Source organism: Erpetoichthys calabaricus, chromosome 10, assembly GCF_900747795.2.
Source record: "Erpetoichthys calabaricus chromosome 10, fErpCal1.3, whole genome shotgun sequence".
Classification (NCBI taxonomy): domain Eukaryota; kingdom Metazoa; phylum Chordata; class Cladistia; order Polypteriformes; family Polypteridae; genus Erpetoichthys; species Erpetoichthys calabaricus.
In genome coordinates, this window is record NC_041403.2 from 58,621,861 (window position 1) to 58,645,918 (window position 24,058).

General features: G+C 34.3%; 2 protein-coding genes across 2 annotated transcripts in view; both read right to left on the bottom strand.

The window, feature by feature from the left end:
• The window catches only part of LOC127529461 (craniofacial development protein 2-like), a 782,501-nt gene that overhangs the window by 678,081 nt on the left and 80,362 nt on the right, over positions 1–24,058 (bottom strand). The gene's annotated exons all lie outside the window — the stretch shown is intronic.
• The window catches only part of eif2b3 (eukaryotic translation initiation factor 2B, subunit 3 gamma), a 136,734-nt gene that overhangs the window by 42,076 nt on the left and 70,600 nt on the right, over positions 1–24,058 (bottom strand). The window contains 2 exon segments of the mRNA XM_051933157.1: positions 11,750–11,830; positions 13,083–13,087. Coding sequence (XP_051789117.1) covers positions 11,750–11,830; positions 13,083–13,087 — 86 coding nt within the window.

Below are 24,058 nucleotides of genomic sequence, written 5' to 3' on the forward strand. Positions count from 1 at the left end.
AAATTTGTACTTCTCACATCTTGCCTTTTCTCTCTCATTTATTAATACAGATACTTCATAATACATATAGACAGGTTTAAACAGGACCACATTAGCAAGAGAGCTGGTGGTTCTTGTGTCATTTGCATATTATTAACTGGTATAACTAAGTATTCCTGCAATATTTCATAAATGCATAAAAATGAAAACCAAAACCTGTTTGCAACATTGGATACAAAGCAAGAAGCAACCTGGAATTGGAGTCAATCCTATGCAGTATAAAACTTCATGAAAGAAAAAAAAAGCAAACTCCACAGTTCAGTTTACTTTTTGGGATTTGATAATAGACTATATGGAAGACTTCACACTTTCTTGCTACTTCCAATAAATATATTTATATTTTTACATTTACAAATCTTTTTAGTTTCTTCTGTTTACTACAATTATTAATTTTCTGTAATGAGTGTCTATTTCCATTTATTTTGAAAAGAGTTTGACAGTGCTAATTTACTGAGAAAGTAAAATGGTTTCTACTATTGTTTCCATATTTTAATATTTTAAAGTCAAAACATGTGTTAACCAAATCATATAATAATCATATAGTAAATTCGCAATAAAGCCCTAAAAATATTATATTACTTCTTTCAGCTTATTCCAGTGCTGCAGTATGGACGACTACTATAATGGTCACAACAAAATAAACATATTTTTTTATGTTCAATGTTTGACACAAAAAATATCTGGGGGTGTGAAGGTTAGAAATGGCAAAGAGAAGTGTATGAACAACAATTATTTCTTCCTCAAACAGATAATACCCATGTAGAATTTAGTAGCATGTACAACAATTTTAATAAAAGTTAGGGATTAAAAAAAGTTAATTTTGATCCACTGTATTTAGAAGTTCATGGTAGCCTATCATGCGAAAAAGGATCAGGGCAAATAATGTTTTTTAAAATTCCATGTAAGCCTGCAGTGTCTTGTTAAAGCTCTGCAGATTTTATTTTCTCTCCCAACTCTCTCTTCTTCTTAGTTTCTTTTCAGGGAGATTAGAATTTCCATGTGAATACCAAGAAAGAAACAACAGTTACTCTGTCCATTTTTCTCCCTAAATGGTCCACAGCAGAGCAGCTTCGAGGCAGGAAGAAGAAGAAAAAAAAATAGGAAAAAAAAAAACTTGAATAAAAAAGTCAACCCACTTTGAAGGAAAAAAAAATAACAGTGCTTTAGACCCCACGTCTGGGAAGCGGATTAAGGAAAATGATATTTATATCAGTAGGTCCCTGAATTAAAATGTCAAAGCACTGGGCAGTACAGGGAACAAATGGTTTCAACGAGTATTTATGTACACCAAGCAAAAATTCCTGCTTGGAAGGGAAGAAAAAAGAGGAAAAAAAGGGATTGAATAGAGCTAATACGGGTCCCAAGTTAATGCCACCTGCGCTTATTTTTAACGCCACTTAAAGAGGCTGTTTGGGATTTCCCACAACGTGAGTTTAACAAGAACAAAAGGATGGAGAGGGTGTGGGGGAGGGAAAGGGGTGGTAAGGGGCATGTTTTCTGTTGAAGCAATTACTAACCCCTGCTTCATATTCAGAGCATACCATTAGAATTGAAAGCAAATTTAAAATAACTCAACAAAACAAAATGTGAATAGGACCAGTAAATACAAAATAATTGTATATTACGATAACATATGGTATAAAGATTGACCAAGAAAATGTGTAAGAACAACTATGTTTATAAAGCTGAACTAACTAATACAAAAAAATACCTGAACCCTAACATAAAGTCAAAACACAGCAGTCAGTTCTAAGAAAGTTTGAGGAATTTTCTTTAAAAAAATGATCCCTATGTACAGAATAAGTGAAAAGAGTAGGAAATTAGGATATCTACTTAAATTTAACCCAGAAGTGACCACCTCTCTTTCATTATAAACAAAACTGGTAGCTTTCATTAGATCTACTTTAAAAATCACTACAAAGTCCCACCTCCATACCTCCCTCTCATTATCCTTTCCTATAATACATGCTGTATTTTCTTCCATCAACCACACTCCAAGTTCCAAGTCGGGGGAAAGAAGTGAGGGGTGTTGCTTCATAAAATCAGTGAAAAGTCAAGTCATAAAGATCAACAGGTCATCTCAGAATTACAATGTGGGCTTCAACTACTGTAACATAATTTAAATATTAAGGTGAACTTAACATAGTCCTTTAACTAATGACAGTAATGGAAAACATAGATCATATCATCTTGTGAAACAGGTTTGTGTAATTAAAATGATGTGTCACCTGCTATTATGTCACTGAATGATTCTGTGTTCACCATTTACTTACATGCTTTTATTTGTCTGAACTAGCTTCCTTGATGTGAATGCCACATTTGCTAACTTCATTTTTTATGCTGTGCTAAATCCGAGGATCTTCGCTTTGTTCAATAAAATACCTAACCTATAACACAACGATGAACATCAGTAAATCTTGGTAAGGCATGAATTTGTATCCTGCACTGTCCTTAATTTCATACATATTCTTTTTTACGAATGGAGTATTTTTTTTATATTTTAGCTCTCCTGAGATTTTCACAAACTACAGTGTATAGGATTTACAGGGAATGGAGCGATATTTTAAAAAAAAACAAAAAACTGTAAGCATCAGTACAGTTTCTTAATACCGAAGATCAGAGGAAAATTTCCATGCACTTTCAAGAAAACAAAAGGCAACAGTCACAACTGTTTAAAACAGTGGTGTGCATAAGGGCACTTCTGGACAGACAATGTATTGCTCCTTTAAATAGCTGGGCTGCAGCCATAGAAGACTCAGTCAGGTTCCACTCTAGTTAGCTAAGAACAGAAAGATGAGGCTATAGCTGGCATATTATCACCAAAATCGGATGATTGAAATCTGCAATAATGTCACTGTGACGGTCGGGGTTGGCAGCAGTTGCCAATCCAATACTCACTGAACACAGAACATTCATTAAGTCATAACCGAGGATAAGCCAGGCAATTACAAAATATAACAGTAGGAAATTAAGCAAAGTGCTTTGTGTTTTTATTTCAACAATCTTAAACTACCTGCAAACTGTGCAGGTGCCATCTGCAACTAAATAAATATTCTCAATAAAAACTGGGTCTTTTTTGGAGATTAAAAAAATCAAATAAGTAAGCAATAAATAATCCAATAAAAGTGAAGTTAAGAAATCATTCCCTTGAAAGCATCACCCACTCTTTTTCCTTCCAAAACAGCATCTCTGCCACTTCACCTGGTAAGGTCTATGCAGCTAGAGATGTTCACTGACAAGTTCAGTCCACCCCTTGTATTCTAGGCTTCCATGTTAAGCCTTGCTCCTTTGTCTCCTGTCACCACATCTGAGCCTTGCACAGGAGCCATCATGGAGTGGTAGGTCGTTCCTGCTCTTGCTATGCTCTATAGGAGTGACCTCAGCATCCTTGAGCGCTGGCCACATGCTCTTCTGCAGAGCTCACAAACCTAATCGCCTGCAAACATTCTTCACTAGCACTGGCTCCCTTATGATTCAACTTTTTCTTTTGACTTTCACTTTTCATATAATCTCCAATCTCTTTCATCTCTCATTTTTTCAATCTCTCTGTTTCTTGTTCAGGCTCATTTTTATACTGATAGGGTTATAGGTGCACTGGCATTGATTACAGAACCCAGAGCACTAATGAGACAATCAACCTAACTGCACATGTCTGCATGTGAATGCATTATCAGATGACCACCTTATTAACACTCCAAAGCTACTCTGCCATGCCGCAACAAATACCTACACCCCTCTGAAGCCTGAGCATTCCATTATTTATTTAAAAACTGTGCATCACCAAAGACCAAATGTATCTTACCACAGTCACGTAAATCAATATTTTTTCTGCTGGTAATGTAGATTGTATTGAAGGAATTTCACATACAAAATGATGCATGTGATTAATGTGAATCCATGCATCGATCCTACTTTGTGTCAATGGTACAGGATGGTGGTGATAGTTCAATGATGAAGGAAGTGATTTCTAGGCACACATGAGGTTTCCTAATATTAAATTAAAAAATTTTGAATAAAAAAAGCAAACCTAAGCATTTTTGCTGACCATGTGTATCACTTTCTGGCCACAGTCTATCTTTTTCATATAGACCCTTCCAGCAGAATAATGTATGCCTTGTAACATGGTACATCACCTCAAGGCAGTTCCACAAACATGACACTGAGGGCATTTACAAATACTAACAAAACCAGCATAAGGTGAGTAACATGGTTAAGTCAGAAACCTGGTTTCTTAAAAACCCCAGCATAAATTTGCAAGTCCACTTACAGAGTTTTCATTTAGCAAAACGTTCCAATGACAGAAAAATACTCTTAAAAAAATTAAACATCATCAACGACTGCTGAGAATCTGAAAACAAGAATGAAGCCTGTTTTTTTCCAAGAAGTACAATTTAAAAGTAACTAAGATATATAACTCAAAACTTACAAAAAAGTAGCCAAATATGCTATATAGTTACTTATTTTAAATGTAATGTGTTACAGTGTATTACTTTTGTGCTACTTTTTCTTCTGTTGTATGAAAAATATTAATACTTGACTGGCCAACATTTGTTATTAACTCCAAACCCATATACAAACCTTCATGAAAATGACCAGAAACACGACCAAATATGATACTTTTTTTGTGTTTCATAACTGCTCAGTCCTTGACATGCTGTCAAGTAAATAACAACCATCCTCCTTTAAATCCGACCTGAGCGCTCAACAAATCGTGGTAAGAACACTAGCCACTGTGCCACTCAATCACATGATTTTGTCTAATCTATAGCAAACAGATTTATTAAAACTAAAGTGACACTTTATTAGTGTGTTTCTGTTACCAGATTGCACACAGCACTCTTTTCAGCTTGGCTGTGCAGTTTAGCCCTGCATAGGAGTGGTGTACCGATACGTTTGTTTCTTGTCTTCTTTTAGGATAATAATAATGCTGATATTTTTAATTCAATCAAATAAGGTTACTCATTACTTTAAAGATTAATTTATGTAACTCATATTACTCTTAATGGATTGCACCCAACTTTGCTATCGAGACTGAGCTGCTGAACTTAGTATTGTAAGGCTCATCAACATAAATCTGGCAGATTATTTCAACATGGAGAAGGAATAATGAGATCATCCAAGCATTTTCCTCAGGAAATTTACCTTCCTACCCGCGGCAGGTAGACCTGTATGTGAAGCTAAACACATGCGCTGGCTAACAGAGTGCCACAAATATGCACAGACTATAAAAGGCTGAAGTGTAACCCGATTAACACTTTAAATGGCAAAATAATCCAGTTCCTCAGAGACCAATACCCTGGTTTTCCTAACCAAAACAGAGGTATACATGACATCTTTGAAACCGTGATTCTGTGGATAATCGGGTTATTAAAGCACATGTAAATATACTCAATTACTTCCACTTTATGTCCTGCACAACCTCCACTTCTCAATTCAAACTGAATCTTTGGGATGAGGTAGTGTTGGGCGGTATACCGGTTCATACTGAAAACCATTTTTTATTTATGTTATGATATGGATTTTTCTTATACCGCAACACCGGTTTAAATTGCCTAAACAACATTCAGAACGTGGCGCAGCGGGAAACTGTTTAAGGGGACCTTTTTCACTGCTACACTGCTAAACACATGCAATGGAGTACATACGTTAGCGGAGGTGTTGCGCGGGGGCTCTTTTTCACTGCTACACCGCTAAACAAGCATATAACAGAGTACATGCATTAGTGGAGGTATTGCGCAGTGAAAATGTACAGAGAACATTCCGAAACTGAAGCTGTAGCAGACGATAAAGTTGAACATTATGACACAGAAGAACTTTTGCTGGAAAAAGGAGTCATGTCTGTTGTCTGGACATACTTTGGATTTAAAAGGTCAGATGTGGACCATTATGTTCAAATGTGTGAATACTGCTTCTATACTACTGGATAATACTGCATGCCAAGTTGTACTTATTTTATTTTTTTCAATATTGTGTAATGTACCTGGGTACTGTGTAATAGTGTGACGACATGTTGACTTTATTCTCGACGCTTATGACGAGAATAAAGTCGACATATCTACTTTATTCTCGCTGTTTGTCGAGATTAAAGTTGACATGTTGACTTTATTCTCGTAATTTGTTATTAAAGTAGAACATCGTAAACTAAACTTCATCTTAAAATGAATATTTAATTTACTAGATTTTCTCAAACCCCATCATAAGTTATGTAGCACATTAAATGCTTTGTGTTGTGTTCCAGGAGCTATGTTAATCGCTATGTGCTTCTTAAACTGACTTCCTCTTGCACTAAGAGGAGGCGCAGACAACACACAGAATACATTAATTTCATGATATTTCTGCTCCCTGAACATTTAGAATGCTAAGATAAATACTTGATATAATTTTCATGATGAAATGCATTAAAGCATGTATTAATCATGTGGGGACACGATGGCGTGGAGGTTGCACTGCTGCCTCACAGCAAGGTGGTCCTGGGTGTTCCCTGCTTTGAATTTGCATATTTTTCTGGTGGGCTTACTCGGCGTGCTTCAGTTTCCTTTCAAAGTCATGTAGGATGGCAGGTTTTGTTATGCTATATTAACCCTGCTAGTGTATGTGTTGCTCATATTCACACTGCGATGTGCTGGCACCACGTTCAGGATTTCCTCCTGCCTAGGACACAAAATTGCTGCTGATGGGTGCAACCCTGAATGGATGGCATAATTAAACATGTATAATGAAGACTTTTTTTTTTAAAGTTCAGAACACTCCGTGGTCTAAGTTTATAACTAGTTTTAATTTCACAAGGACGTTTATCGTGTGGCGATTGGTTATGTGGAGAAAAAAAAGGAAGCATAGGAACTGGGGGGTTTGGTACGTCAGAAAGAGACAGCACGCATGCAATAAAGAAAGCCCGCTCAGAAGAACATCCATTGAATTCCGTGTTTGTGTCTTCGACCACCAGATCACGAACCCAACATTTACACAATATTTAAGTTAAACCTGTGCGATACCCACTCATACATCCAGTTTTTTGGAGCCTCGTCACACCTGCAATAAAGTTCTCTACACTGAACGTACACCTGGGGACCTCTTACTGCGAGGAAGCAGCACTACTGCCACATTACCGTGCATGTTTAATACCTGCTTTAATGCATTTCATCATGAAAAATTATCTTAGCATTCTACATTTTCAGAGAGCAGGAATATCATGAAGTGAATATATTCTGTGTGGCGATTGCTGCCTCTTAGTGCAAGAGGAAGTCAGTTTAAGATGAGCATAGCGATTAACAACTGGGTCAAGGTACACTTAACACAAAACATTTAATGTGCTGCATAACTTATGACGGGGTTTGAGAAAATCTAGTGAATTAAACATTGATTTTAGGATGAAGTTTAGTTTACGACATTCTACTTTAATGACAAAATAAACTACGAGAAAAAAGTGGAAATGTCGACTTTAATCTCAACATATAGTTTTTCTTTTTCTCTTCACTGTGTCCGTATTTTTTTTTCTTCACTGTGGCCCTAATACGCCTCCATAGGGCTATACCACAAATAGCATTCTAAATGCAAGTTGCAGTTTTATTATTTATGTATATAGCTTAGCTTGAAGCAAGGTCCATATTAATGCAGTTTGCCTTAATGATGGTTCAGTTGGTAAAGATGTCATCACCAAGTTGCACTTGTTTTATTTTATTTTATTTTAATTTGGTGAAAACTGTGCAATGCACTTGGGCTTGAAGTCTTGGAAGTAATAGTATTATTACTGGATGTTGCACTATTATTTATTTATTGTTATTATTTATTAGTTTAAATATTATGCAGTTTAATGATGGTAAAGTTGTTTAAAAAGTCACTTTAACATATCAGTGGACAGAGATTGTTAACATTAACAAAGTGTAGTTGGTTTACAAAAAATATTTATTATTTATTCCTTTTCTAAGACATGTTTAGTGCAATACAACTTTTGACAAGCACCTCTGGATATTTTACTAAGTCTAAATGCCTCTTTGGATGGTTGAAAATATGTTGTCAAAATTTTAGTTTATATTGTTTGCAAACATTGTTCAATAAAAAGGCTCTATATGTTGACTGCATTTATCATGCAATGTGATTCCTTCTCTTCATTAGTGCCACCCCCCTTGAAAACTAACACTTTATGGGGCCATGCAAACCTGTATTAATACTTGTGTGCACATTAAAATGTTTTTTTGTACAATGTACAATTCTCATGACAGTGGAATAGGTTATTCTTAGCCAGTAATTGCAGTGGAAAATGTGGTTAACATCCACTCATGCATGGGAAAAAAAAATACCGTCCAATACCGTGAAACCGGTATAATTTTGAAAAATACCGTGATATAGAATTTACAGCACTAGGATGAGGTTGAACAAGAGGTTTAGAACATGAATGTGTGATGGCTAAATATGCAGGAACTAAATTATGACACTCAAGTCAGAATGGACCAGTACCTCCAAGAATATTTCTTATGCAAACACTAACTTGAGTTTTTCTTCTTCAGTTAAGTATTTACAGAAAATGGTTTATTTTTACTTTGGAAATGTATTGTTACAGCATAAAAGTTCATACAGTATTAAAATTACTGAATGGATAAGTATGTGTACAAATCTTTTGTCATGCAGATAATTATGATGACTTTCGGGGGACTGAACATTTTGCATGGCACTATACTTGTTAACTACATCAGCAGTTATAAAAAAAAACATGTCAGGCTTTTCAGGTTTGCTTCACATGCACTGTGTGAAAAAACATTAACATTTCAATGGGAATAACTGTTCATCAGTAGTTATGTTTTGCTTTTACTTAAATCACAAGATGCAGCCCTGAGCAAAATGTGCTAAGTGTCTGATATAGATCAGATTCACATGAGGAAATGAGAACATGTAGGCAAATATGTGAATAAACAGTCTTCTTAGAGGTATACAAAAATCAGACAGACAGACAGATAATTTCCCTAAAAGGCACCTCAATTATGTACAAGTACCACGTTCCATCATCCTTTCATCTTCACAAAAAAAGAAAGCCCACTTTTTATACTTACATTTGCATGTGTTGTTAGGTTTGCTGTACAAGTACATTACCAGTCAAAAGTTTTACAAACACCTCAGTTTTTCTAGTATTTTAGTTTATTATTTTATTTAGTCAGTTGAAATACAAGGAATGACCTAAAATGATGAAAACTTAAGCAGTAAACTGTCAAAGGTATAAATTTAAAGTTTGGGTTAGCAAAAACTGAAAAAAAAAAAAAAGAAAAATCAGAACTTTACAAACAGGCCTTCTTCTGGGAACAAATAATAGGATAATGACAAGAAAAAAGCAATTAACAAACAAAATAAGACAGAGCATTATTACCCTTAGAAGTATAGGCCTTTCATTTGGAAACTCTGAGCTATAAATTTGACAGGGCGAAGGAGAGCAACAAAGCTATTCCTTAAAGGACAACATAGGGCTTTGAAACCTGGCTGTGGACTACTATGGACTGGACAAAGTCTCTTCTTCACAGTAGAAACCAAGCCTTGTTTTTTCAACCGCTGTTAAGCTGTGCTTGAAGCTGTTGTGCTTTGAAGTGCCTATCACACAAGCAGGTGACCCTCAGAAACTTGTCTTCTGATTGGGTTGTGATTTTGACCCTGCCAGCTCTCTTCCTATCAGAGTTTCTTCAAGTTTCCATTTGCCTTTGAACTGTGTAGGACACCATACTCACTGACACTTTTTTTTTTTTTTTGCAATTTCTCTAAATGAATGGCTTACTCTTCTAAGGGTAATTATGCTCCCATTTCATTTATTATTTGCCGTTTTCTTGCCATTACCACTGGCACTTTAGAGGGTGCAGTAAGACGGTCTGTTGCAACTCTGCTTTAAGACAGACAGAGGGTTTATAAGTAATCAATAGAAATTGGGATACCTGTGAAAACTGTTTGCTTCAACTTTCAAGGCTTAAGTTACTTCAATTGCTGCAGAACATCTGTAGGTTGTAACCTATTAGTTGTTCCCTGATGAAGGCCAATTTTAATATTCTGAAATTTCTTTTTTCAGTTTTTATTAACCTAGACTTTAAATGAATACCACTGGCAATTTACTGCTTACCTTTTCACGATTTTAGGTCATTCAGTGCATTTCAACCGATTAAATTTGAAGAAAATGGAAGAAATTAGCCGTTCTAAAATTTTTCACCAGTATTGTATACATGGAAACACTGTCAGTGAGCTGTATTCCGGCGCAGTGATCTTTACTGGCAGCTTGCGCCACCAACAATGTGACATATCACATGTTCCTCTTCTTCAAATTGATGCTGACTGTGTACTGTGACTTCCACATTGTGCTAAAAATTGCAATGCAATTTCAGATGAGTTTAATATAGTTTTTTTAAGCTAACTGGCACTCCTGGAGTGCTGACTGTTTTCAGATTAGCCAGTGATCTTTTTTAATTAAACATACTGAACCAATACAAGTAATTATTAATGTGTGAGAGAAGGAGAGGCCGATTCACAATTAGACAGCAAAATACAATACCCTTGATAAAGGCAGCAACATTGGATTTTTCAAAGTGAAAGCCTAATTAGGGCTGGCTGTCTTTTGGCCTTGGAAACCCTGCAGATTTTGTTTTGTTTCTCCAGCTTATCTGGAGTATTTTTCTTTTTCAACCTTTTCTTTGACATCTTGTAAAGCACTTATGAGGTGCATCCCGTTTAAAAATATGATCATACATCATATATATATATATACATATATATATATATATACATATATATATATATACATATATATATATATATATACTGTATACACATATATACACACACGTATATACACATATACAGTATATATATCTCTGCCACTAGCGCTGTGAAGAGGGGGGCTAAACGCACCCCAAGGAGACGCAGTCGCTCCTCCGAAACCCCCTCTTAAACGGTTAAACAATGGGAAACAAATAGTTTTTTTTTTTTTACCTCCTTGCTGCTGCTACGTGATCTGCATCTTGCACGGCACTTCGAACATTTAAAAGCCTGTACAGCAGTCTTTGTCATCTACTCTTTATCTTTTATTTCTGGCCCTGGGCATAGTTAAATCTATTGGCACAATCGCTCATCTCTCGGACGTGAGTTCTTCATATTTTACTTTATAATTTAAAAACGGAATAAGAATCTGAAAATGTAACAACATCACTTTAAAGCTCGATAAATTCTGAAAAGAATGATACCAAACATATATATATGTATGTTTTAAAATAAGCCCAATTTAAAGCATGTCAAAAAAGTCACATAAAAACCATCACATAAAATCATTGCACTTTTAAGCTTAGGATTTTATATAGAGAGTAGATATATATACATATACACACACAAACACACACACAACTATGGTATTTTGTATGTTTTTGAAATGAAAACATAAATAAAATACATATTAGTCCATAAATTTCTTTTACAATGTTCCCTAATATACAATTTATAAAAAACCATTTCAGAATAGTGCAAAATGAACTACTTCAATAGATGGCTATTTAAAATATGGAAAGGCAGTCAGTTTAAGTGTACTTTTATTGCTTTGGTTGCTGCAGAAAGATTTTTCATATATTATATAACCTTCAGATGCAACATCATTTTAAAAATAAACAAAAAATATGATTAAGTCTAAATTATTACTGTGCACTCATAGTGTGAAAATATATGTGGTAAAAACTATTCAGATTTTAACTTTACTTACTTGTTGTCTACTAAAAAGTCCACTACTGACTTCTTCAGACAGTACAGGTGAGCATCAACAAGTCCAGTTTTTATATGTATTCTGGATGCCTGTAAAGTAAACAGAAACATTATTATGAACTAAACATGTAGGTCAGATTTTGAAATGTATTACTATATTTGCATAAATGTACCAATGGTGATTGTGTTAAGATGAAGTATGTCCAATATTTAAAATTTTAAAATTGTGATTAACCTCAAAACTGCACTTGATTAATCACAAATAAATCACTTGTTTAACTGCATAACTTGTTAGCGTCTCAATCTGTGAAGACTTGTCTTTCAAATAAATCCTTGATATGTGACATACTTATCCCATGTATAAGTAATGTGTAAGAATTGTCAGACCTTGCTGAAAGATATATCTCACACCTGTATCTACAGGCATATTTATAGATATGCAGTGTGATGCAATCCATTTTGCAATAAATTGCGGTGGTTCATGCTTTAGATTTGGTTTCATTTAATTACATAAGCTGAATTGTACATTCATGGATTACAGTCTGAAACAGATTTTGCTGCCTAACGTTACAGTTTTAAAAAGAAGCATCATGCATGTTTTGCTCTTAAGTGATAAGCCAAGGAAACTGTACTTCTGTAATATTTAGATTTTCCTGCACTAAGTTTACAGGTAACAACAATTTTGTCCTTTCAACCATCTTGGAGAGTTTAAAATCAAACCAACCATTATAAGTATGTCTTTCACAGCCACTGTTAATGGAATATCTTAGATTAGGAATTCCCAAACATTTAAGTTAAGGTATTCCAAAATGTTATGCCATCTGTTCAGGGCACCCATTATTACAAAGTAAATGCTGCAAAGCAGAGCATGTCCTTGGATGTGTGATTCTGTAAAACAGACTTGTTAAAACAAACAAATGTGTAACTAGAGCAGCTAGTGACATATAAACAGTGGCATGCAAAAGTTTGGGCACCCTTGCTTAAAATGTATGTTACTGTGAATAGTGTTTGAGCAGAAGATGAACTGATCACCAAAAGGCAAAAAGTTAAAGATGACGCATTTCTTTAATATTCTAAGCAAGATTACATTTTATTTCCATTATTGGTACAGGCCTTTCATTTCAAAATACCAAGTAAATTAAAAGGGCCTGAAGCAAAACTTTTGGGCACCCAACATGTTCAGTACTTAGTGACACCTCCTTTGGCAAGTATCACAGCTTGTACACAGTCACAGTCAGAGAATCCATATAATTTTGCATTTTGCATCACCTTGGATTTCCTAACAATCACAGTGAACAAACCACACCACTAACAGGGTAATTAAGGTTTGAGACCTGGGCTGCCCAAACTTTTGCATGGTGCGCCTTTCCCTTTTTTACTGGACAACTATACAAAACAAAAACAGCACACTAACCTGGCATAAAAAAATGCTGAAAAGAAATGTGTCATCTTTACTTTTATGCCTTTTGGTGATCAGTTGATCTTCTGTTCACTTAACTTTTCACAGCAACAGACATTTTAATCAATGGTGCTCAGACTTTTGCATGTCACTGTATAATGTCAAACAATATCTCTAGGCCAGAATTTTTCAGACTTTTTTCTTGGCATTGCACCTATATTAACGTTTTCTATTATTCTTAAATTGTTAAGTACTTAGCTTTTATTAGGTAAAACTAAAAGTAACTAAAAGTGAGATTTCTTAACTGCCACCATCACCCCAACAGTGCATCTGAGGATTTTATGAAGTGAATACAGATAACGTTTTGCGTGGTTGTGTATGTGTTTTACTTTTTTTATACACAACAAGTGCTTTTATAAAGGTTTATTTTTAATGTAAGAAAAGTAGCATGGTTTGATCAGGAACAAAAAATTACAGTCTAAAGTCTGAAATTCCAATAGATGGGGGAGATGGCCCATGTACTAATATACGGAAACTATTTTGGAAACTGTACAAGTTTGTCAAGAGTGGAATATTTTTTGTCAGAAGTGCCAGTACAAATACATTAACTGACAGTTAACAAATAAGTAAGCAGTGCTTGAACCACATACTATTCCACTTCAAGCACTAATTACATATATTATTATTTTAAAACCAAGTAATTTAATTTAATCTTTACAATTAGGATTTTTTTTTTAATAACATCAACCTTTTTGGGGACGCACAGTCTATCAAAGGGTCCACTTGTCCACACATCATCCACACTCACTCAAGCCAATTTGAAACATAAAATTAACCTCACATGCTCAACTTTAGGGATTTGGCAGAAAACCTATCCTATTTTTTCTAGGTGATAAAACCAAATATTTATATCAATATTTAATAATATTTACTGAAATTGTTTAACACATTCAAATCCGTGCAATACTTATAATAAAACTGGTCATGATATCAAACAATAAATTAATAATTTGCTTCAGTTAACATGTTACATTAATAAATCAACCATTTCATTCATTTTCCAACCTGCTCTCTTGGCAGCACTAGATGTACAACAGAAACAATTTCTGGATGGAATGCTAGTCCATTACAAGACACACTCTTAACACATGTAAAAAGTCCTCTGTATTTCCTAAAGTTTTACTAAATTAACATTTTTATATCAGTGGCATGACCTATTCAATTAAACAATTCTATAAAAATGATCTGTAACCTGTTCATTGTACAACCTTTCCAAAGCAGTCACATTCAAACAGCTAATATGGTATCCCTCTCATAATTCCTATTTAGATGTTAACTCTCACAGAAGACCTCCCAAATGGTTTATAGGTCTTGAAATAAGACTAAGAAAGCAGCATTCTGAGATACTTCCTGCTCCCATGAATTCCTTTCTTATAACAACCAGAGGTCAACACAATTAACCTAAATTAATCTCACAGTCCAAATGTTCATCACTAGCTACTATGCAAAGAACCCCCACCACCTTCCTACCATCAATAGAACCACAGATGGAAATTGAATCATACCTGCCATGAATAATTTGAATTCTGAATTAATCAGCATAGGTTCTCTGCTGAGCTTATGCTAATAGACATAAGATCTTCCACATTTCAGTTTTTTAACTTTTAGATGTGCAATGGACATATACATTATCTACATTTATTTTAGTAAATACAAGACATGCGCTTTTATATCCAAAGTGATGCTTTTGGAAATGTTCCCCTTTCTGTTTCTGAATACTGTTAACAAAATGTTTTTAAGAAATTTAACAACAACTACAATTAGTGGCTCTGCTGAGTTTAAATTAGTTAACATTTTGCTTTCACTATAATACTGTAACAGATTCATACTTGACTGTTAGTAGTAACAGACAGAGGAGAAGAAAAATGAGTCAGTCCTTGAACTTTATGTACATTTTTAAAAATTTAACAAAGGATTTAGAGATACTGTGGATAAAACAATTACTCAGGACAATAATGTAGATGACACAGGAGTGTTAAAGTTGAGTAGATTTCTAGAATCCCTGTCATAACATTTTTAAACCTGTTTAATCCAATTTGGGTTTGTGGGAGGCTAGCCTAACCTAATAGCACACACACACACACACACACACACACACACACACACACACACTCACACGCACACACACAATGCCAAATTGAAACTGACAACTGTCCTAAGAAAGTTTTTGGATATGTACGCAAATTGTAATCACATGACAGGCCGGATTAAAATTTTGAAGATAAATAAAACTATCGTGAAAGAAACAGCCTTTAGTTACCAGGTCCAGAAACTCAGATATGTCAGAAAATGACATATCTGCCAATTTTAAAAAGCCTGATGGCCACAGGTAAACATCTATTAGAAAAATATGCAGCTAAAAGAAAGAAAACAAAAAAGATCAAAGATTAGGTTGTGTGTACTATATACAGATTATACATTTCTAGTATTGGTGGTTTATAGTGTATGTTTCTTGTTTCAGAACCAACTCAACATGAACGCAAAATGTAAAAACAAATGCAAAAACAAACACTGCACTATTGTTGAATTTTGAACAACATGAAACAATCTTTCTCTCTTAGTCAATGACTATTGTGGAAATATATCTCTTGAAGTTCCGCCAACGACAGAAAAATAAAATCTTGCTACCATGGAATGAATTGTAAGGTGTGGGAGATGCCATGCAGTATAGAGATCTGTTACCTGAAAACGTGTTTCCTGAATAATTAAACATGAGCAAAGCCTATGCTTGTTGGATGCCCACAATATTGACTTATGAAATGAACTACTATGTCATTGCTTCCACTGCCTTAAGCAGAATATTGAGTAAACTAATTTAGATTGGAAGACACTTAAGAAGCATTTCATAACTGGAAATGAAACTTGGGTAGATCACTATGATCAAAGTTTAAACAACAATGCAAGCATGGTAATTCGCCCACATCAAAAATATTCACTGTCTAAGCCATCACTGGCAAAATCATGTGCACATATTTTTTATTATTGCTGTATTTCATATTCATCAGTTGTCTCAAATTAGCCATGTAACTGGCCAATGTTATGCTGATTGACTGCCGCAGATGCCAAAGGAAATCAGAGAGGCAGCAAAAAAAAACCTGTCAACCTTCTCCCTTCTGTTTCATGACAATGTCTCAACTGACACTGCATGGGTTGCAAAGGGTGCTTTTGAAACTATGGATTAAAAGAGATGCCACACCCACCATACTATCAAGATATGGCCTCATGTGTCTACCATATGTTCTCCAATCTGTAGAACTACATCCGAGAGTCAGTGTACTTAAACATTGCTGCTGAGCATATGAATTCTTTAATGGCCATAGTCTACCTTTAATCAAATGGATACTTTCAACAGAACAATTCATCACGTCACAAAGCAGTTATAATCTCAAGTTAATTCTATAAGCATGGCAAGGGCTTTTGTTTACTCCAGTGGAATGTGCAGTCCCCAGATGTTAATCCAAGAAAAGCATTTTTTTGGGTAAGGTGGAACATGTGATTGGTACCATAAATAATTGGTTGAAAGATATGCATGAGGTATGTGATGCTATCAAATCAGTATGGACCAAAACCCCTGAAAGAGGTTTTCAGCAGTAGACTAATCCAATTCTAGACCTAGTACAGTGGCAATGGAGTGCTTATTTGTAATAGCATAGAGTATGCTGGGACTTTTGTAAGGATTTAAAATCAATGTCTGCTTTAGTACCACAATCAAATACTATGAGTGAAACCTTGCACATTCCACCTCCAGTCCATTTGCCTTCCTCAGAATCTCTCATTACTGAAAAATACTGAATAAAGAATAACCCAAGATGAAAGTTTGATGAAGCATATATAAAATCATCTCATTTGACATTTCCACGTCCCCAAACTGAACTCTGTAAATCTCAGCAAAGTCTTGAGATCTTATTCTTGAAATTACAAAGAAGAAAAAAAAAACACATAACACATAGCACACAGGAACATAATTCAGACATCACCTTGAAATAATAAAGTTACATAATCTAGGCTAGTCTTACATCCTACAGCCAGGTTAGAATCTATATTTCCTCTCCTGTATGTAGTTCTGAAATATGATATGTTCTATTCTCCAACTCACTTATAATACGCTTTCTCGGTAAAGCTATAAAGCATCCTTACTGATCATTTACATTATACCCATAAGTGAACATTTTTGAAGAGAGGTTTCTCCAAAATTTGCACATGACTTTTTGAATGTTACACACTACAATGTATGATGTTATATTCTACACACTGAAACTATAGCTATTTGGTTTCTGCAGTTTTTATTTGAATTCTTAAATAAATTGTGAAGTAATGGAATGCAACATCATATTTAAGAACTTTCAGTCACATGTAGATCTTTAAAACTATTTTTTAATAAACATAAACTATATCATTTCAAAGCAGCCAAAGAGAGCTAGAGAATATTCAAAAATTAAACTGGTAAAAAAAACATTTTGTGATTTCAAACGATGCATATTTGACTGCAATATATTTTAAAGAAAGTATGAAGAAAAGGGTAACTGAAATTGCTTAAATAAAGCTAATTTAGCTGATTAGTTTCCCACAAAAATCAGGCCTAATGTCTGCCTTCTTAATTATTCTCACTTAAAGTATCACCAATGTTGATACTCTTTTCACCTGTTGGTTATTATAAAGTATTTGAGATTGAGAATTGAACTGACGCATCACTAAGCCACCCATGGTGAAAGGAATTCCCAGATGAGGGTGTTAAAGCAGCATTCCTATCTTTTCCACGTCAGTCAGTCACATCCTCCATTGATGAGTACCACATGTCTAACATGTGGTATCTGTACATCTCACACACACTCACAAACAGGCATGGAGAATGCCCAAGACCTTTGACCCATTCCCAGTGCTGTGCTGCTAACACTCACAACACTTTAAATCATGTATCAGCTTCACAACTGACCATTTTCATTATTATGTTAAACTATTTGATTTATTCATATGACTCGTGAATGTATTTGCATACAAAACACGGTTTAATTTATACATGCAGTAGCTGTTTGTAAAATGTTTACAAATATGTGCAAGATTTTTTAAAGATTTTATTCAGCACCATTTCACAACTTACTTGCTGAAAAATTTAGAGTAAAAGATACAGCAAAAGTGTAAACATAGAATATCAGACTTCTTTTAATAACAATAATTAGTAAGAAACAGATATCTTAAATGAATTTCTGAAACAGTTTAAAAGAGATTAACAATACAATTTAATGCAAAGCCATAAACAAGTATTTTATTTTTGTATCAATACTTATCTTCTTGTTTAATCCTTCTATCCTTTTTGTGAACCTGTCTTATCTACAGCAGCGATACAAGAAATTTGTTTTTTTTTTAATAAAGCCAAATTTCTATTTCATAAAACATTTTTTTTTTAAAAATGTGTCCAAAACGTGAATTTTACAATAATCTTAATATTGCTTTTTGTCTGAAAAGTAAGCTAACAGACAAAGATGTGAGTAGTTGCCTAATAATCTACTGAGTGCACCACTTGTTGGTTTAAAAAAAAAAAAAAATTTTGGTTAGTCATTTGTAACAATCACCATCATCATCGCCATATTTTTCTCATAGTTACTCCACTAATCAGCGTTTGCCCATGTTTCCATATTTCATCTATCTCTTCTGACAACATTACCCTTAAAGTGGCTTGGATATAAAGCAACTGTTGTGAAGAAGTGCAGAGTTCTACTGCAAAAAATAAAAAGTATGTAGATAAACATCATCTGGATGGAGAGCAGGCCACTGTGACATATGAAAAAGTCATCTTCCTTTACAGAATTCCCGAAAACAAAGGGAGATTTCTAACAAAGTCCAGCAAAGAATTATTGATTTTACAATGAACAACTATCTCATCAGACATAGCAAAGGACATACAGTTTAACGAAAGCTCAGTTTTTAAAAACTTCTTAAATTATTTTCTTATGATACTAAGAATTTGTTAGCAGTGAATCAAGCCAGCTGATTGATGCTTTTCTCATGAAAGTGCAAATCATGATTTTATTGCATTCTAGCAGATGAAGTACATCATACACACTGCACAACTATACATTGGGATTAATATCAATAAAGTTCTCTTAATTTCAAAGAAGTGCTAGAGAGTGAATTAAATTGTATCGATAAGAAGTATGTGCTAATATTATTGAACAGGCCCACAATGATCTAAGTGATGAATTGACTTTGTTACCTAAAATAATTTTATGCCTGGCAACACTGAACTGTATAAGTGGGTAAGAATATAAATAGAACTATGGATGGATTGCAATAATCAATATGTTATTAGCTACCTATACACTCATAAATAATGAATGTGTTATACGAACTGAAAAAGCAAAATCAGAAGTAGCCAACGTTACTTTTCGCAAAATCATATGAATTTGGGTACACAAGTTTCCCTAGTCAGCAAAACAGAAACGGCTTACAGTCTCCACAATACACAAGAACTAGATGAGCAGATACTTAGACTGATTCTGACTTTTATTGAAGATTAAAATGTGAAATCAATGCCATCCAATTTGTGGAGAATGATTCAATCTAATTTAACTCTGTGAAGATTCATACACCCTAAGATAAATATAGATAAGGACCTTTAGGGGACATCCCTTCATTAATGAAAGCATTAAAACAGAAAAGATTAAGAATATTAAATTAATATTACATTCATATTATAGCAAAATTGTAGAAACATATATGGACTGAGCAACTAACGCAGAACAACATCCCAAATTCTGGCAAGTAAGGATGAAATTTAAATAGAAGAGAAAGGTAGATTCAAGTCAGTAACAGAATGCTTAATTTGAAGACATCTATTCAGATTACAAACAAGAAGGTGAGGAGAATTGCCAAGAAATTGAAAATGTAATAAGCTTATAAAAAGAAAGCACTTGCTGGTGACAGGGGACGCACTATGAATAAGCAGAAATACATGACAAAAGAGATGGCAAAGGACTGGACTGAGAAGAAACAGTAGACGAAAAGACTGACTGAATTCAATAATACATTGCAGAAGTCAGTAAAAGACTTGGGGATGCAATTTTTTATATCCCCTGCTTGTTTTAAAAAAGAGGAGGACTTTAAAGAAGCCTCACTTTCAATGTTACACTTGTTTGGATTAGGAAAACTGAAGTCTGTAAAAGTGCCTGTGTGTCTTTTTAAGGATATGTGTAAAATTTTGATATTAAATAAATACAGTAAATCACTGCAGCTCTACAAGCAAATGGAATATGTCCAGTAGAAAATACAGGAACAAAGCACCAATTTTTATGGAATCAAACAGATCTAATCCCTATAAATTTGTGTGAGTGTAAGTTTAAGGATGTACAAGCTTTAATTGACAGCACTGCCACAGGAAGAGTAATGCACAGCGAACAATGAACTGATTCTTCATGTTCATGTAAGGGGTCTAAATAAAAAAAAAGAATTTAGGTTTTAATTAAGAGTTTGAAGAGAGATGTCAGACTGTCTGTAATGCTAAAAGAAAGTTGGAGAATCATGTGACAACATGTTGCATGGTCCACACTCAGCAAGGACTTAAAGTCTAGGGGATGTGCAAGGTGGGGTATGGCCTTTGAAGGATAGAAGTCTCCAGTCTAAAGATATACACTGGCTGTAAAGACTGAAAAACAGGTAGAGGCATTTGAATAATAATCAAGGCTAACTGATCTTTGTGGGACTTCAATTAACAATTGGGCTGAACTTTTATCATTATGCTATTTAATATCCACTTATACCAACAACTGCATGGGTGTTTCTTTACTTAATGTAATGTGTTGTATTCATTGTATATTATGTGTATTATACTACTGTCACTAGTCTGTTAAATCCCTGTATTTCAAAAATATTTAAAAATAAATAATGTTAAGTTCCAAAATTTAAGGTACTGTCAAATTAACGAAGGGTACATTTTAAGGCAGGCAAAGCAGTCTTCTTATCTTTATTTCAAAGTGGTTTAGTTGACAGATTTGTTTAACAATGGTTTAATAATTTTTTGACCACATATATAAATTTTCACTTTTTATTAGGATTGTAGGGTTTTTATAGTTAGTTATAGTTACAAAAAAAACATATAGTTTGTATTGTTAGTGGAATCAAAATGCAAATGGGTAAGAAAAAATACATAAAATGGTTTAGCGTTTCTTTATTTAGTTCTTGTTTACATAAGAAAACATGAAATTTGCCTTCTCAGTTGCATCTAATAACAGACAGAATGAAAAAAAACAGACAAATAGAAACAAGAAAGGTTAAGGTAAGGCAGTTATATAATACATATTTACACACACACACACACAAAAAAAAACAGGTTACAGGATATATATCAACAACCTTAATCATTATCTCCGATATTTCTTATTGAAAAGTCGTATGGCACTAGGAATTAAGGAGTTTCTGGAGCGATTTGTGTGGGTTTTCAAAGCGACTATCCTTCCTGATTTACTGAACTTTAGTTCTACATTGAATGGATGACTGTCATCAGTTGAGATGATTTCCAGTTTCTTTAACATTGCCCTCTGACACACACTAGTCAAATCATCTACATCAGCCCCAATAACTTTAGCTGCATACTTTGTAATCTGCTGGAGCTTTTTTGAGTTTTGGTTTGTCAGACTATTAATCCAGGCAATGAAACTGAAAGTGATCACAGACTGGATCATACTGCGATAGAAGGACAACATGAGGTTCTTGTCTACTTTAAATAGTTTGAGTTTAGGGAGGAGAATTAAGCGCTGGTTGCATTTAGAAAATAATTTTTTTGTATTTGTATTCCAGTTAACATTGTTATCTAGGTAAGTTCCCAAGTATTTATATTCAGTCACTATTTCTACCTCTTCTCCCAGAACTACAATAGGTGAACATACAGATTTCTGTCTCTTAAAATCAAATACAATTTCTTTGGTCTTTTTTACATTCAGAGTGAGAGAGTTTTTATTGCATCAATTTACCATACAGTCCACTTGGTTTAGATAGTGGCTTTCATCCTCCCCAGATATGCGTCCTATGATCATAGAGACAACAAATTAAAAATTTCCTAAAAAGAAACATTTACAACATTCAAAACTATACAATCTGACAGTAGATTTTAACCTATAAATATTCACCATACACAAATAGGCACACTTCACTTATGAGATTTTAATACCTTCAATACATTTTTTGTTACAACGCTGTATGTTACTGGGGAGGAAAGAATTTCTGGAGAGTTTTATGTAGATTTTTAAAGTGATCATTCTCCCTCATTCGCTAACAGTATGTGCTGTGTTTAATGGGAGTTTGTTTAGCAGCCAAGATGATTTCCAGTTTCAATCAACTCATCCACTTCAACTCAAATAATTTTGGGTGCATACCTGGTATCCCGTTGGACTTTTTAAAAAATTCATTTATCAGACTACTAAATCCGGCAGCGGAGATGAAAGTGATAACATACTGGATAACACAGCAAGAGATATGTGTCCACTTTGAACAGTTGGAGTTTATGTATAGCACTGAATACACTTAAAACAGATTTTTTTGTATTTAACTTCCAGTGTAGATTATTATCAATATCCATTCCTAGATATTTACTGTATGTTAAGCTACTATTTTACCTCCTCTCCCAAAACAGTAAGGGACGAACATATTGATTTCTGCCTCCCAGTAAAATACCCTTTCTTTACTCTCTTTGACATAGAGAGAAGGATGGTTATTGCTGTACCAATTTACTAAACAGTCCAACTGAGTGAAGTAATGGCTTTCATCCTTTCCACATAAGTATCCTACTGCCATAGTATTATCATCATACTTGATGATGGAATAATCGTCATTGTTGTGTCACAGGTCACTGGTATACAGTGTAAATGGTAAAGACATAACACAAACGTAAGGAGGACCCAGTGTGTGAGTGAATGACATTTGAAAAAATGTTCTGTACTCTCAACATCTGGGAAAGGTTTAAAAGAATATCTTGAATCCATACTGTAAAAAAATGGTAGAACATTTTTGAGTGTATAACATGATACAAGCATAAGGTTGCCTGTTTTCGGGTATTACTTTGAGAATATCTCATGACAAAAATCCAAAGAGTACTTCTAAAGGTGCTTCCAAGTAGTTCCAGTTTTTGGTGTTTTTGCTCACTAGAGGGCTTCACCCTTAAGGTAAAAACACAGAAACCAACAATTGCCAAAAATACCATGGAAAATGAAATAAAAAATAAATAAGAATGCCAACCATAACAGTAATTATGGCCAACAAGACTATTTTCTAAATGTGAAAGAAGAACTTCAAATCTTATTGAATATGTCCACTTCAAAGCAACAATGTTATCAATTTCACCAAACATGCAATGGTAAAAGAAACTGAAAACAATTCTACTGTAGGTTTTTGGTATTCTCTTCTGCATTCATAGCAAGCATAATGGATAGAGCCTTCATGTAAATTACATCAATATTTGATGGATGAAATAGTTCACGACATGACTTTCCAGAAGTAGTTTATTTAACAATATTTTTGTCAAAATGTTGTGGGCACGCAACAGGATATATAGCATATAAATTATGCAACGCAAATAAACTAACATTTTTTCATGAATGTTTTGATATTGTCTGCCGTTCGTTCAGCCTTGGTCCCCACAGGTAACTAAAGTGTCAGCAACTTTATCATCTCTGTTCATGTACTACAGGTGATACCTATATTTTTTTAGCTATATAATGCAAGCTGAAAAGCAATACCTAAAAATGCAGCTAGTGAAGGGCAATGTCAGTGTGCATCCGTAGGAAGACAAAAGGATGGTTATCCTATTGCTGCAAAAAAGAATGTTACAGACATGGCAGCACCTCCCCTTAATGAACAATATGG